We start from the raw sequence: 16,297 nt of genomic DNA, 5'->3' as shown, positions 1-16,297 counted from the left end.
GCAGGGGGTATGGGTTCGATCCCTGGTCAGGGAGCTAAGGTCCCACATGGCTCGTGGGCAAAAAGCCAAAACATAGAAGCAATATTGTAACAAATTCAATAAAGACTTTAAAGAATGGTCCACATCGAGAAGAAAGAAATCTTAAAAAAAAAAAAAAAAATCCAGTAAAGTAGGAACCATTATTCTCCTGCCCAAAGTCACGGTGCCCATGCAGATAATAAACGGCAGAGTCAGAATTCAAACCCTGGCAGCCTGGCTCCAGGGTCCACGCTGTTACCCACCCCACTGTGGGGCTCATAGCAAGCCTGTGGGTTAGGGCTTGTTAGCCTATTGCAGCCTCAATTTACAGATGAGGAAACAGGCCCAGAGAGGTGAACGACTTGTGGCTGGGGTCGGACTGTGAGGACACTTTGGGATGGTGTGGGCACGTGCACGGGTAAGGGACCTCGGCGCCCAGTGACTCACAGGAACAGAGCCTGGGGTCGGTGGGTCTGGGGGGAAGGTTGTGATGGGGAGAGGCCCCAGCCTCCCTGCTGCCTGTGTGCCCAGCCTCATCCCTGCTTCTTCCAGCTCTCAGCCCACCCCTGGGGGCGGCTCCTTGGCAAGGCTGCGCGGAGGGCCTGCCCAGCCAGGAGGCTCAGGGCCAGTGTCAGAGGTGCTGAAGAGACGCCCAAGGGGATGCCTGGGGGGGCAGGCACCTTCCTCCCAGCTCGGGGGTGGGTGTGGTAGAGGCCCCGCGTGACCTTGTGGCTGACATTCCTTGGCGGCCACGTGGCCCCAACTGGCAGGGACAGCTGCGGACAGCGACGGACCAGCTTTGTTCGCAGGGTGGCGCCTGCTCTCCATCCAGGCCCTGCTCCTTCTGAGGGCTTGGTGGGCAGCTGGCGCTCTGCGGCCCCCTCCATGAGTGTCTAGAGGCACGGAGCCACCAGGGTCTCTCTGGAGGGGGCTCGGGGCGCTGGGAGGATGGGGCAGGACCAGACGAAGCAGCAGATCGCGAAGGGGCTCCAGCTGTACCAGTCTAACCAGACAGAGAAGGCGCTGCAGGTGTGGACGAAGGTGCTGGAGAAGAGCTCGGACCTCGTGGGGCGTTTCCGCGTGCTGGGCTGCCTGGTCACGGCCCACTCGGAGATGGGCCGCTATAAGGAGATGCTGAAGGTGGGAGCGCCGCGGCCGGGCTGGGAGGGCGGGGCCGGGGCGAGATTTCTCCCAGGCCTCCCAGCCCCCCTCCTGCCTCCTCAGGCTCCCCTGTATCCCACAGGCTAGTGGCTGGGGCCTGAGGCCCTGAATCCACTGGGTCTTGGCTTTGGATTTGGGCCTGTGGCCTTGAACTCTGGTGTCTGAAGCTCTGAGACTGAGGTTCTAAGCCTCAGGGTTCGGGGAGCTGAAGGCCAGGTCTCAGAGTCGAGGTTCCAGCCTTCCTGTTTGGGGTTCTGAGTATGAGCCTAGGGGGCGCTGGCTCCAGGTTTGAGGCTGCGGATGGGTGGGTGGTGGAGACTGCAGACCTAGGCTCAGGATGGAGAGGTAGAAGCTGTGGGTCTGGGTTTGGGAGGTGGAGGCTCCTGGGCTGCAGCTTCTGGGGCTTCTGGGACTGGGGAGCAGGGAGCGCATCTGAGGCCGGGGGTGGACGCTCTGGGCCTGAGGCTTTGGGCTGTGAGGCTTGGAGGGACGGAGGCTCGGGTCCCAGGCTCAGGGTCCAGGCTGACGCTCCCGGCCTGCCATCCTGGCGGGCAGTTTGCTGTGGTACAGATCGACACGGCTCGGGAGCTGGAGGATGCCAACTTCCTCCTGGAGAGCTACCTGAACCTGGCGCGCAGCAACGAGAAGCTGTGCGAGTTTCACAAGACCATCTCCTACTGCAAGACCTGCCTCGGCCTGCCCGGCACCCGGGCAGCCACCCAGCTCGGAGGCCAGGTCAGCCTGAGCATGGGCAACGCCTTCCTGGGCCTCAGCCTCTTCCAGAAGGCCCTGGAGAGCTTCGAGAAGGCCCTGCGCTATGCCCACAACAACGATGACACCATGCTCGAGTGCCGTGTCTGTTGCAGCCTGGGCAGCTTCTACGCCCAGGTCAAGGTGGGCCCGGCCCCCCAGGGAGGGTGGTAGAGTCTCGGGCTCGCTGAGAGTCTCCCGTGAGCCACGCTCCCTGTTGCATCACCTCATTCAGTCCTCCCATTTAGGTAGCGATGAGGCAGACGAAAGCCTGGGAGGGAAAAGACAGCCAGGAAGTAAAGACATGGCCAGGCAGGGCAGAGCCAGAATTCAAGCCTTGATCTGTCTGACTTCCTGGGGGAATGGGAAGCTCCTATGTGAGGACAGGCCGTGAACCTGTACTGCCACGTGTTTGCTGTGTGATCTTGGGCAAGTCACCTCTCCTCTCTGAACCTATGAAATGAAGGAGAATGAAACCCACTTTACAGCGTGGTTGTAAGGATTCATTCATCAAATATGTACTGAGCATCTATGATATCCCAGACACTGTTGGCCTAGGGTGCAACAGTGAAAACAACAGCCAAGTCCATGGGTTCTCATGAACCTTGCATTCTAGCTGGGGGAGAGAGACAAATAAATGCAATCAGCAAATCAAGTATACAGCATGGTGGAAAGTGCCTAGGAAGAAGGCGAGCAGGGAAAGGGGGTTAGAAGTGCTGAGGACGAGGTGTTGCAATTTCAAACAGGGTGGTTGGAAGGCCTTGTAGAGGTGATGTCTGATGTCTTGGAAGAAATGAGAGGGTGAACCATGCAGAAATCTGGCAAAAGAATGAAAAAGAGGGAACAGTTAAAGCACAGCTCTGCCCTTGGGGGACCTTACCCAGTATGTTCCAGGAAGGATGGAGGCCAGCATGGCTGCAGCAGGTGTGTGAGAAGAAGGTAGGCGGTGGTGGAGTCAGAGAGGTAAGGGGGAAGGGAGATGGCAGATTGAGAAGAAACTGATGGGGTCAATGACCTCAGACTTTTGGTCCTGAGCATTTGCTCTCTTTCCCCCTAGGCATCTAGGCCCATGGGGGATGTTAGTGCCTGGCACATAGTAGATGCTTAAAAAATCCTGGAGAGTGTAAATGCTGATGGATCAGAGGTGGAAGTATGAGGAAGTGAGAGTCATCCACGACCACACTGAGGATTTTGTTTTCAGCAACCAGATGTATGGGGAAGCCATTCAGTGAGATGCAATAGGATTGGAGAGGGATAGGGGTGTTTTATAACCTTTTTTATTATGAAGAAAATTAACCATGCAGGAAAGCAGAATAATATAATGAATCTCCATATACCCACTACTTAGATTTAACAATTATTAATATTTTGCCATATTTGACTTACATATTTTTCACTGAAGTGTTGTGATACAAAATTATAGACATCATGATTTTTTTGTGTGTGTGTGGTACGCGGGCCTCTCACTGTTGTGGCCTCTCCCATTGCGGAGCACAGGCTCCGGACGTGCAGGCCCAGCGGCCACGGCTCACGGGCCCAGCCGCTCCGCGGCATGTGGGATCTTCCCAGACCAGGGCACGAGCCCGCGTCCCCTGCATCGGCAGGCGGACTCTCAACCACTGTGCCACCAGGGAAGCCCCATCATGATGTTTTACCCCGAAGTAATTCTGTGTGCATTTCTGAAAAAAAAAAAAAAAAGAAAGACCGTTTTCTGATATAAGGACACTTTCTTACATAATCACGATACTATTTATCACACACACCATATTGAACAATTATCTCTTAAATTTCTCTACTTATCCTGAAAATATGCCTTTATCCTCGGCTTGTTTGAATTGGAATACAAACAAGAACCACACATTGCAGTGGTTATTATGTCTCCCGAGTCTCTTTCTATAGAGAATTCCTACCCTTCCCTTTATTTTCCATGGTTTATTGAGGAAGCCGGATTAATTGCCTTGTAGAATGTTCCATCTCATTGTCTCATTGCTTCCTCAAGGAGTCATGTAAGTTGTTTCTTTGTCTCCATGACTCTCTATGAACTAGAACTTACATAATGACTTGGTAAGATTTAGGTCACGCATTTTTGGTGAGAATACTATACAAGTGAGGCTGCGTGCTTCATAACACATCATATCGGTAGTTAAGGGAGTGACCACCTGATCCCACTGTTTTCAATCGTGCTGTCTTCCTTTCACGACCAGTAGGTTAACTTGTGGGGTGACACTTTGGCTGTGAATATTCAGTTCTGCAACAACATTTTCCGTAATGGTTTGAGCATCCATTGATGTTTGTTGCCTGAATCAATTCTTTCATTTCAACTCTCAGGAAATGGTGATTTCCAAGTTCTATCATGCCTTCTGCAATTATTAGCTGGGATTTTTCTATAAGGGAGAACTTTCCCTCTTTAACTGGAGCTAGTTGATTACGCTGAAATACAGTTCCTTAAGGAAAGGCAGAATAAATACTTTTTCCCTTTCCTTTAATTACCACTTTCCAGAATAATGAGTTGATGTGATAGTTGCCTTCAATGATCACACTTACTTGTTTTGCTTCCTCTTTTTGTAGTATCGTTGTGAAATCATGGATTTAAAAAAATATTCAGTACTCGTCAGTCAGTTGCAATCATTGTTCCTTTTGATGCTCGATTATCTTAATTTTAGTCAGTGGAATTCTCTTCAGTATGGCTACTGTGTCCTTTTGACGAGACTTCATTTAGTCTTTGAAAGAAAGCATTCTTGTTTTCTGCCACAATAGCCTGTCCCACACTCGTTTTCTATACTGTCGTCCCTCGGTATCTGCGGAGGATTGGTTCCAGGATCCCCCAGGACACCCAAATCTGGGAGTGCTCAAGTCTCTTATATAAAATGGTGTAGTATTTGCATAAAATCTACATACATTCCCTCCACCCCATACTTTAACTCATCTCTAGATTACTTATAATAATACCTAATACAATGTAAATGCTATGTAAATATAAACTGGTGTGTGGCAAATTCAAGTTTTGCTTTTTCGGAACTTTCTGGATTTTTTCCCCCCAATAGTTTCAACCCTCGGTTGGTTGAATTCAAGGATGTGGAACCCTCGAATCCAGAGGGCCCACTCTATTTCCTGCTCCAAACCTGGAGCCAGCCATTCCTCCGGGTCCTTTTTTAGTAGGAAATGGTATTTAAAGACCAAACGTGGACTCTCAGGATGCTCGCGGCTACTGGGTTGTTGTTGCTACTAAATCTCTTCTGTTGTGAGGACAACTGGACTTTATACTGATATTTCCAATTCAAATCCAATGTTTCAGGATTTTCCTTAATTTATTTCAGACTTGATTCTCTTTTCTCTTAGACTGAAAATCTTGGTTTCTAAATATTTACTTTATCCTACAAAGTACATAAAAGAATTTCAAAAGACAATACCAATATTGTCTTACTCAAAAAAAAAAAAAAATGACGAATGAGGTTTGATTTCTTTGCCATTCTTTTGTCTTTATAATATATCCCACTGTGACTGAACTGTTCAAGTATATATTTTAAGGTCCTTTGAAATAATAACTTTTCTGTATGGCTATATTAATATATACAATATATAATATAAAATATATTAATATATATTATAAAACAATCGTAATATACTGTGATAGAATATTATAATATACCTTGATTGTATTATAATATATACTTATGATTAGAATTGATTGTAATATTAATATAATGATATACATTAAGGTCATTTGTTTCCATTTTCTATTTTTAGGGTTTTTAAAATTAAATTTAATATTTTAAAGTCTGTAAAACATTTACATGGCTTCAAGTTAAAAAGTACATAGTAGGGACTTCCCTGGTGGTCCAGGTGAGACTCCATGCTCCCAATGCGGGGGCCCCCAGGTTCGAGCCCTGGTCGGGGAGCTAGATCCCGCATGCGTGCCGCAACCGGGAGTCTGCATGCCCCAACGAGGATCCCACGTGCCACAGCTAAGACCCGGTGCAGCCAAAAATAAATAAATAAATAATAAATTAATTAATAAAAAGTACATAGTACAAATTAAGTATGTTAGGAACAGGTTTTTATTGGGGTTACTGAGAGTTCTCTTTTGGTCATATTAACTTGTTAGATATTAAATAAAAATTCAAATAGGTTTTCTACAAAGAAGAACAGAGAAGTGGGGCTGTAGCTAAACGGGACATGAGGTCAAAGAAGGTTATTTGATTTTTTTGTTTTGTTTTGTTTTTCAAATGAGATAAGAAATGCCAGGCTGTGATTTTACATTGATAGGAATGATTCAGTAGAAAGAGACTGGGGAGGGGGTTCCAGAGCCCACATGGAGGGGGTCATATTTAATTTGATAGGAGCAGGGAGTAGCAGGAAAGGAGGCAGTGTGGGAACAGATCTGGTGGGTTTGACGGATAAGGTGGATAAGGGAGCTCCTCTCTGATTTTCTTCTCTTTTTTTAAAAATAGTTAAGTTATTTATTTGTTTATTTTTGGCTGCGTTGGGTCTTTGTTGCTGCGCGCGGGCTTTCTCTAGTTACAGCGAGCGGGGGCTACTCTTCGCTGAGGTGCACGGGCTTCTCATTGCGGTGGCTTCTCCTGTTGTGGAGCATGGGCTCTAGGCGCGCAGGCTTCAGTAGTTGTGGCGCACAGGCTAAGTAGTTGTGGCATGCGGGCTCAGTAGTTGTGGCTCGCAGGCTCTGGAGGGCAGGCTCAGTAGTTGTGGTGCACGGGCTTAGTTGCTCTGCGACATGTGGGATCTTCCTGGACCAGGGCCTCTGCATTGGCAGGCGGATTCTTAACCACTGCGCCACCAGGGAAGTCCCTCTTCTGTTTTCTTAATGGTGCATGCATAAGGTGAGCTCATGTGCTAATAATGGACAGGTTGAGAAGACATTTGGAACTCTGAGGAGAAAGAAAGGTGAGAGGATGATTTCTTTGCCTCAGTGAGTCTGTCCCAATGTTTTTTGAGCTGACTGTGCTGGCAGTCACCGAACATTCAGTGATGACTGGGTGCCAGGGGGCAAACTCCAGTGGGGTTGGAGTGGGCTCTGATATCCCCACCACCACCCTTCTGTGTGTCTCTGAAGCCGAGGGCCCCAACTGGGACTGGGTGAGAGGAGAAGCCAACTGTATTTTCTTCCTTCTCATTCATTCGTTCATTCATTCATTCATTCAATAAACACTTTAGGCTAAGTGCCAGGAACTGTGCTAGGCTCTTGCCATACATCGGCAAACCAGATGAAAACCCCTGTGTTCATGAAGCCCACACCTGTGCACTGGCTGTTCCCTCTGTCTGGATCACTCTTTCCCTGGACACCAGAATGAATGCATGAATGAATGAACACGCGGTGGAGCGTTCCACTTAGGGGCAGCTCCTGCCATTCAGTGTGCCCCCTCCCAGCCCACCCCCTCCCTGTGTCCCCTGCAGGACTACGAGAAAGCCCTGTTCTTCCCCTGCAAGGCTGCAGAGCTCGTCAACGACTATGGCAAAGGCTGGAGCCTCAAGTACCGGGCCATGAGCCAGTACCACATGGCTGTGGCGTATCGCCTGCTGGGCCACCTGGGCAGTGCCATGGAGTGCTGTGAGGTGGGGCAGCAGGGACTGGGGGCAGTTAGAGGGTGGTAGTGTAGGCAGGGTCTGGGCCCAGTGCCTCTTCCTGCCAACTCAGCCCACTGAGGCCCCCAAGCCTTGCCCCTGGCCCCTCCTCTCTACAGCTGAGCCCCTGAAGGATGTGTTTGCTCCCCAGTCCCCCTGCCCCAAACCTCATTCCCTTCTAGTCTGTTTTCAGGGGAGAGCACTTCCTTCTGCCCCCCAACCCCTGCCAAAAAAAGTGCCCTTATGGGGCACTTCAAGTAGGAAGAGAGCCAGTCTCTGGAGTTCCACTGATCTGGGTTCGAATCCCAACTTTGCCACTTAATAACCTGGTGACCTTGGTCAAGTCACTTCTCTTCTCAGAGCCTCAGTTTCCAGTGCTGTCAGACCTCAGTGGTTCAGTGCATGGGCCTCAGCACCGTGAAAGGTGTATTGGGCTCTGAGGATGTTGGTGACCCTGGACTGCCCATCAGAGGGGCCCAATGGGTGAAGGCACCCCAGTGGTGGGGGGCAGACGAGCAGGTCTGAGTGACCGGCCTCTGTCACAGGAGTCTATGAAGATTGCACTGCAGCATGGGGACCGGCCACTGCAGGCACTCTGCCTGCTCTGCTTTGCTGACATCCACCGGAGCCGTGGGGACCTGGAGGTGAGGTCACCGGGATGCAGGGGGAGGTGGTGCGAGCCTGGCCTGGCCTGACTCCACCCCTGGCCTGGCTGTGCAGACAGCCTTCCCTAGGTACGACTCTGCCATGAGCATCATGACCGAGATTGGAAACCGCCTGGGGCAGGTACAGGTGCTGCTGGGTGTGGCCAAGTGCTGGGTGGCCAGGAAGGCGCTGGACAAGGTGAGGTGGACCCCTTTCCTGCAGCTCCCAGCTCTCCCCAGTGCTCCCACTTGAGGCCAGTAGGTCAACCAACAATGTGTGGGTCTGGTTCTGGGCTGGACTCTTTCAGACACTTTGTCTAACATCAGCCTCACCCCAGTCCCATGAGGCCAGGGGATTCCAGATCATTTTCCAGGCTCAGAGAAGGTCCATGACTTGCCCAGTCCAACAGCTAGTAAAGGGCTAGGCCTGGGGTTTGCACTCAGGACACTTTAACTGCCTCCTATGATTTCACGACACCTTGTGAAATAGGAATGTTCTTCCCATTCTATATCTGAGTAAACTGAGGCAGCTCTGGTGACTGTACCCCAGCCTTTTCCTCTTACCTTCACACACAGGGCAGCTGCCCACCGGTGCTGCCCTCCCCAGACCCACCCCTCCCTACCCCTTCCTTCCCTGTGAGCTAAGGCCTCTGTCGGACAGCTCTGCCTGCAGCCCTGGCCTGTGCTCACCTTCCAGGCTCTGGAGGCCATCGAGAGAGCCCAGGACCTGGCCGAGGAGGTGGGGAACAAGGTCAGAGCTGAGTCCGTCTGCTGGGTCTGGAGTCAAGAGCCCAAGGTGGGATCTTGGGTGCGTGGGGAGGCCCCCCTGAGCCTGCTCATGCACTGAGCCTCTCCTGATCTCCAGGAGCCGCCCCCATCATCCCCAGACCCTGGCTGTTTCTCTTCCACCCAGAGAGCACTTCGGAGGGCAGGGCAAGAATTCCATACCTCAGGGGATATCAGAATTCCTCAGAGGTTTCTTGATGGTCATTAAAACTCCTAACAGTGGCCTCCACTCATACAGAGGTGGGCATCACGGGGCTCTTCTAGGTATCGGTTCCAGGCCTCAGTGGCTCCCTGCAAGGTGGGTACAGCAAGCCCCATTTTACAGATGAGGAAAGTGAGGCTCAGAGATGTGCTAACTCCAAAGCCCGTGTTCCTTTCATAGTATATGTGGCCCCTCCAAATTTGATAATCATATCCAAACCTTTAAATGTTGAAAATAACCTCAGTGTTTCTCAAAGTCTTCTAGAAGATGTGCATTTCTCAGGGATCAGGTGCACAGTCCAATTAACATGCTAAATATATGTGCCTTGGCTGGATGATGCCTGCTCCGGTTTACTCAGATCTCTCGGGCTCTTCAGAAGTGCTGATGAGCTGCTGTGTGTATTTAATTAACAAAAACAGGAAAGAAAATTAATTATTATGAGGTCAGTGCAGCAGGTTTGGTCAATAAAATCCTTCAAAAACATGGAATCCCCAGCGGGTTCTAGGAGTAAGGATCACCCATCTCACCTACCTCCTTTCTGTGTGAGGGGAAACCAAGGCCCAGAGAGGGCAGGACGTTTTTCCTAGGCCCACCAGCAAGGCAGGAATGCAGCCAGGACAGGAGCCCTGTGTACTGACCACCTGGCGGCCCTGTGGGGAGAGCTTCTTGGGCTGGGCAAGGAGGGAAGCAGGGCAGCTGCTCACTGGCACTGACTTGTCTCATCCCCACGTCCCGCTCTCCTGGCCGCACCGGCCCCAGCTGAGCCAGCTCAAGCTTCACTGCCTGAGCGAGAGCATCTACCGCAGCAGAGGTCTGCAGCGGGAGCTGCGCGCCCACGTCGTGCGCTTCCACGAGTGCGTGGAGGAGACAGAGCTCTACTGTGGCCTGTGCGGCGAGTCCATAGGCGAGAAGAATAGCCGGCTGCAGGCTCTGCCCTGCTCCCACATCTTCCACCTCAGGTGAGTGCCCCGCCGGTGGGCACGAGGCATTCGGGGCCTCCCTGGGGCCTAGTCACAATAGTGATACGAACAGCAAAGACTTACACAGTGCTTTCGGCATCCCATGCCCGTTCCAAGCATTTCCTATTAACTCACTGAATCCTCCCAGTAGCCCTATGAGGTGGATGTTCTATTATTCTCCCCAAAGAGGGCCAGAGAGGCATCTCAAAGGTCATGGGATTTAGATGCCCAGGGCCAGAGCTGCCTCCATCACAACCTCCTGACTCCCAGCCCAGGCTCTGCCCTGGAGGCATCCCCAAGGCAGAGTGCGAGGGGCCAGCAGGGCTGCTGGCAGGAGCCTGGGGGGGGGTGGCGCTGTGGATACCTCCTGCACCTGCAGAGGAAGGGGGAGGAGAGAGGGCCAGGCCCAGGATGGGAGGACAGGCCCGCTGAGTGGACAGGGCCCTTTGCTTCCCAAGGTGCCTGCAGAACAACGGGACGCGGAGCTGCCCCAACTGCCACCGCTCATCCATGAAGCCTGGCTTTGTGTGACCCCATCAGGTCATGAGCTTCTGCCTCGCCTCCCCTGCTCCTTCTCTAGCCTCACGCTGAAGGCCGCCCTGACCGGCTGCACCTCCAGTACCTGTTTACTCCTGGGGCAGCCTCCAGGGCCTCCTCTGGCCTCAGCCAGGGCATGGGGCCTGCCCACTGCTGCTCCTCCAGGCCCGGCTGCCCTCCCCCACCTCTCTGTACTTTGCTCTTTACAGAAAAATAAACTGTTTGTACCTGGTCCCAGCAATTCTGATTTTCCCTGCCCGAGGTCTGACGGGTGGAGGAGAGTGGGAGGGAGGCTCCCCACGTGAGCTTCCTCAGACACACGTGTCTCTGTGCCCATATGTAGGAGTTCCTCCAGCTGCCCTTCCAGGTTTGGGGGCTGCCACCGTGAGCCAGAGGCAAGATCCTGCAGGTGAGGAGCACCTTTAAATGCTGACATGCAGGGCTGGAGAGGAAGATGTGATGAACAGTAAACATAGTAAACCAGCAACGTAGAAAGCCTGTTAGAAAGGTGTTATGGACAGAATTGTGTCCCCCAGATTCATGTGTTGAAGCCCTAACCCCCAGCATGACTATATCAGGAGACAGGGCCTTTAAGGAGGTAATTAGGGTTAAATGAGGTCATGAGGATGGGGCCCTAATCCGTTAAGACTGGTGTCCTCATAAGAAGAGGGGGAAACACCAGAGAGCTCTCTCTCTCTCTCTCTCTGTGCTGCACAGAGAAAAGACTGTCTGAGGACACAGTCTTACTGCAACCATCTGCAAGCCAGGAAGAGAGGCCTCACCAGAAACCTGCTTTCCTGGCACCTTGATGTTGGACCTCCCAGCCACCAGAACTGTGAGGAAATACATTTCTGTTGTTTAAGCCACCCAGTCTGTGGTATTTTGTTATTGTGAAACTAATGGCAGAAACTAGCAGACTAATACAAAAGTAATAAGTGCTTTGGAACAATAAAGAATAGAGCAGCATTCTTCTTCCTCATCTTCATTCCCTTCTCTTCTTGTCAGTCCTAAAACCATTAGGTGGGACAGAGCAAGACAGGCATCCATGTGGAGGGGTGGCCTGGTGTGGGATATCAGAGCCCAACTAGGTGAAGAGAGTGTCCACACAAGGGAAGCCCCAGTGTGGGGAGGTAGAGCCTGTGTGGAGAGAGAAGGGTCCCCACACACACGGGTGCCTCATCCTGAAGTGTAAGAGCCCAAGTAAGGGGAGAAAGGAGTTCACATGTGGACAAGGCCTGGTGCTGGGTATTGGGGCCAAGAAAGGTGAGGAAGACATCCATGCAGATGGGCAGTCTGGGAGCTGGAGCCTGAACAGGGCAAGGAGGGCAGCTATGCACAGGGCAGCCTGGTGTGGTGTGTCAGAGTCAGAGCAGGGTGATGAGGACACCCTGGAGGAGAAAGGCCTAGCATAGGTGCCTGAGCAAAGTGAGGAGAGCATCCACGTGGTGGTGGTGGGTGGAATATGTCCAGTGCAGCGTGTCAGAGACCAAGTCAGGTAAGGTGGGCAGCTGGCATGGGCTGTTGGGGCCTAAGTGGGCTAAGGAGAAACCCAAGTGGGAGAAGGTTGGGTGTGAGGTGTCAGAGCTTTCTTTCTTTCTTTCTTTCTTTCTTTCTTTTTTTTAAACTTTTTGGCCGAGCCACGTGGCTTGTGGGATCCTAGTTCCCTGACGAGGGAGCGAACCCGCACCCTCAGCAGTGAAGGTGCAGAGTCCTAACCACTGGACCACCAGGGAATTCCCTGTTAGAGCTTGAGTAGAGCAAATAGGGCATGCAATGGGGCATTTGAACAAAGATGGATTGAAGAAGGATCTGTGCCTGGAAGGGAGTGGCAATGAGAATTTGATTACATAGAAGGGTTGATCAAATAAGTAAACATATTAAAGGTAATGGGTGACAGGTCACTATTGAAGAAGAGAGTTACAAATAATGAAAGGGAGAAAACCAAAGGGACCCAGTCATATTGAATTGGAATTGTAGAGATTAGTGTGAACTATTGGATTTCTAAATATATAGCTTAATAGAGAAATAAATATAGTTACAAATGTGTGTGTGTGTGTGTGTGCGCACAAACACTCGTGCCTGGGAGTGACATGCCAGTAGCAATGAGCACGTCTAGGACCCAGATATTGGCTTCTAAATACCATGTTCCACTAATAGAACCAAGACTCTTCGGAGAAATGGCTGATTCTAGGCCTGGACCAGGGAAAGTACAAGATGAACCTGGAATATCTTATGTCAGAAAGCAAAGAAAGCTGAAAGAATGATGAAGATAACCCAAAAGGTCACAGGAGCCAGAATGAATGGGCTCCCACTGGCCCATTAATAATGACTATCTTAATCAGCTCAGGCTGCCATAACACAATACCATACACTGGGTGGCTAAAACAATTGAAACTTATTTTCTCACAGTTTTGGAGATTGGAAGTACAAGATCAAGGTGCCAGCAGGGTTGGTTCCTGGTGAGGCCCTCTTCCTGGCTTGCAGACAGCCACTTTCTCACTGTGTGCTCACATGGCGTTTTCTCTGTGCTTATGTATAGAGAGGGAGAGAGCAAGATCTTCCTCTCTTCCTCTTCTTATCAGGTCACTAATCCCATCATGAGGTCCCCACCCTCATGACCTAATTGAACCCTAATTACCTCCCAAAGATCCCATCTCCAAATACCTTACATTGAGGGTTAAACCTTCAGCATATGAATTTGGAGGTGGGGATACAAGCATTCAGTCCATAGCAATGATTTATTGGATAAAACAAGAATCCATACTGATGTAAATAAATAAATGAATAAATTAAAAATTTGATGAAGAAGAATGGGATAGTTACATAGTTCCAAAGTACTTCCCCACAAAATACTTATTAATTTCAAGGGGAAAACAATTAACCTCATAGTGGAGAAGGTTTGCAGATTCGAGATTAATCAAGTGAGAAAGGTTAACATCTCCAGTAATGGGACAAAATGAAATCAACTGCTACCTGAATGAATGGAGTGAGAAACTCAGTATCTCTATTCCTGCAAAGATGAATCACCTGAATGTAAAATCATGAGGAAACACCAGATAAACACAAATTTAGAAATATTCTACAGAGTAACTGTAATCTTCAAAAGTGTCAAGGTTATGAAGCCAAGGAAAGACTGAGAAACAATTCCAGACTGAAAGAAACTAAAGAACTACAACTAAATACAATGCCTAATTCTGGTCTTGATTCTGGACTGGATCCAAGTCCAGAACCAGTATGTCCTATAATGCTATGAAGGACATTATTGGGACAATTGGTGGAATTTGAATGCAGTCTGAGGATTAAATGGTAGAAATATATCAAGGTTAACTTCCTGATATTGAGGGTTGTATTGTGCTTAAGTATGAAAATGTCCTGGATTGTAGGAAATTCCCACCAAAGTATTTGAGGTGATGTGGTATCCCGTCAGCAATTTTCCCACAAATGATGCAAGAAAAAAAATTATTTGCACTGTATTTGCAACTTTTCTTTAGGTTTGAGATTATTTTCAAACTAAAAATATATAATTTTAAAAAAAAAGAGCAGACTTCCTTGGTGGTCCAGTGGTTAAGACTCTGTTCTCCCAATGCAGGGGGAACGGGTTTGATCCCTGGTTGGGGAGCTAAGATCCCACATGCTTGGTGCGGCCAAGAGAAAAAAAAAATGTGGAGTTTTTGGGCTTCCCTGGTGATGCAGTGGTTGAGAGTCTGCCTACCGATGCAGGGGACACGGGTTCGTGCCCCGGTCCGGGAAGGTCCCACATGCTGCAGAGCGGCTAGGCCCGTGAGCCACGGCCGCTGAGCCTGCGCGTCCAGAGCCTGTGCTCCGCAACAGGAGAGGCCACAACAGTGAGAGGCCCGCGTACCGCAAAAAAAAAAAAAAAAAAAAAAAAAAAAAGAGCAGCACAGGGTAAGGGGTTGAGGAGCGTGGGGACAGGAAGGACCCAGCAGGGCAGGCTGCAGCATTAAAAGGCTGTGATTGTGGGTCTGGATGAGAAGGAGGTATTTGAGCAAAGACTTGAAGGAGCAAAGGTAAGGGAGTGAAGCAAGAAAATATCCTGGAAAGAACATTCCAGGAGAATGGAACAGAGTCCAAGATAGGAGCTGGCCTGGCCTGGTCACGGAGCAGCAAGGAGCCCTGTAACTGTGAGCAGGGAGGGAAGGAGTGGGAGTCGAGGTCCCGGAGAAAATCGTGGGAGAGCAAAAACCTGCAGGGCCCTGGGCCTTTGTAGGGACCTGGGGCCGTTGTAGGGACCTTGGCTTTTACTCTGAGTCTCGCAGCTGCTGCAGGGTTTTGAGCAGAGGAGTGACATGATCTGATGAGGCTTTAAAATAATTCCTTTGGTTGCTGTGTTGAGAACAGACTACACAAGACAACTGGCCTGGATGCTTCAAAAATGTTGATGTCATGAAAGACCAGAAAAGGTTGGGGGACTGTTCCAGACTAAAGGAGGCTAAAGAGGCCTGACAACTGAATGCAGTGTATGATCCTTGACTTGATACAGGATTTTTTAAAATTTAATTTAATTTAATTTAATTTTTATTTTTTGCGGTACGCGAGCCTCTCACTGCTGTGGCCTCTCCCGTTGTGGAGCACAGGCTCCGGACGCGCAGGCTTAGTGGCCGTGGCTCACGGGCCCAGCCACTCCGCGGCATGTGGGATCTTCCCAGACCGGGGCATGAACCCGTGTCCCCTGCATCAGCAGGAGGACTCTCAACCACTGCGCCACCAGGGAAGCCCAGGATTTTTTTTTAAAGGCTGTAAGGGATGTTTTGGAGATGACTGGAGAAATTTTAATATGGATTATATATTAGATATTACTGCATCAATATTAAATTCTTTAGGTATGACAATATATTATGCTATAATGTGTTGTAGTTACATATTAGAAGGTCTTTACTCTTAGGAGACACAAGCTGAAATATTAGAGGTGAAGTGTCATGATGTCTTCAACTTACTTTGAAATGGTCCAGAAAAACACACATACACAAACAGAGCAAAAGCAAATGCAAAATGTAATCAATTAGTGAATCTAGGTGAAAGACATACAGGTACTCATTGTCTGTTCTTTCAACTTTTTAATATATTTAACATTTTTCACAATAACAGACTCTAAGAGGTATATTCATCAGGGTTCTCCAGATCCAATAGGAGTCATATATTATATATATAAAGAGATTTATTATAAGGAATTGGCTCACACAATTATGGAGTTGGGAAATCTCCATGGTCTGTAGGATAAATTGGCAAACTGGAAACCCAGGAATGCTGATGGTTTAGTTCCAGTCTGAATCAGAAGGGCTGAGAACCAGTAGAGCTGATGGTGTAAAATCTAGTCTGAAAGCTAGCAGACACAAGACCCTATAAAAGATGATATTTCAGGGCTTCCCTGGTGGCCCAGTGGTTGAGAATCTGCCTACTAATGCAGGGGACACGGGTTCGAGCCCTGGTCTGGGAGGATCCCACATGCCGTGGAGCAACTAGGCCCATGAGCCACAACTACTGAGCCCGCGCGTCTGGAGCCTGTGCTCCACAACAAGAGAGGCTGCGATAGTAACAGGCCCGTGCACCGTGATGAAGAGTGGCCCCTGCTTGCCACAACTAGAGAAAGCCCTCACGCAAAAACGAAGACCCAACACAGCAAAAATTAATTAATAAACTCC

At 49.6% G+C, this 16,297-nt stretch overlaps 1 protein-coding gene across 2 annotated transcripts; it reads left to right on the top strand.

The window, feature by feature from the left end:
* The first annotated feature begins 776 nt into the window (after window positions 1-776).
* RAPSN (receptor associated protein of the synapse) lies at window positions 777-10,875 on the top strand. Of its 2 annotated transcripts, XM_029208717.1 has the most exons (8): window positions 777-1,158; window positions 1,735-2,073; window positions 7,342-7,500; window positions 8,055-8,153; window positions 8,230-8,352; window positions 8,851-8,904; window positions 9,901-10,100; window positions 10,559-10,875. In XM_029208717.1, the coding sequence occupies exons 1-8, from the start codon at window positions 967-969 to the stop codon at window positions 10,629-10,631; spliced, it is 1,239 nt and encodes a 412-aa protein (XP_029064550.1). In that variant the 5' UTR covers window positions 777-966; the 3' UTR covers window positions 10,632-10,875. The 2 variants fall into 2 exon arrangements, with proteins under 2 accessions (XP_029064550.1, XP_029064551.1); XM_029208718.1 differs by lacking the exons at window positions 8,230-8,352; window positions 8,851-8,904 and having other exon boundaries at window positions 10,559-10,869.
* Window positions 10,876-16,297: the final 5,422 nt, after the last annotated feature.

This window comes from Monodon monoceros, unplaced genomic scaffold, assembly GCF_005190385.1.
Source record: "Monodon monoceros isolate NGI ecotype Baffin Bay Population unplaced genomic scaffold, NGI_Narwhal_1 Super_Scaffold_7, whole genome shotgun sequence".
NCBI lineage: Eukaryota > Metazoa > Chordata > Mammalia > Artiodactyla > Monodontidae > Monodon > Monodon monoceros.
The sequence above is the reverse complement of the archived record's forward strand: the minus strand, read 5'-3'. Positions and strand labels throughout refer to the sequence as shown.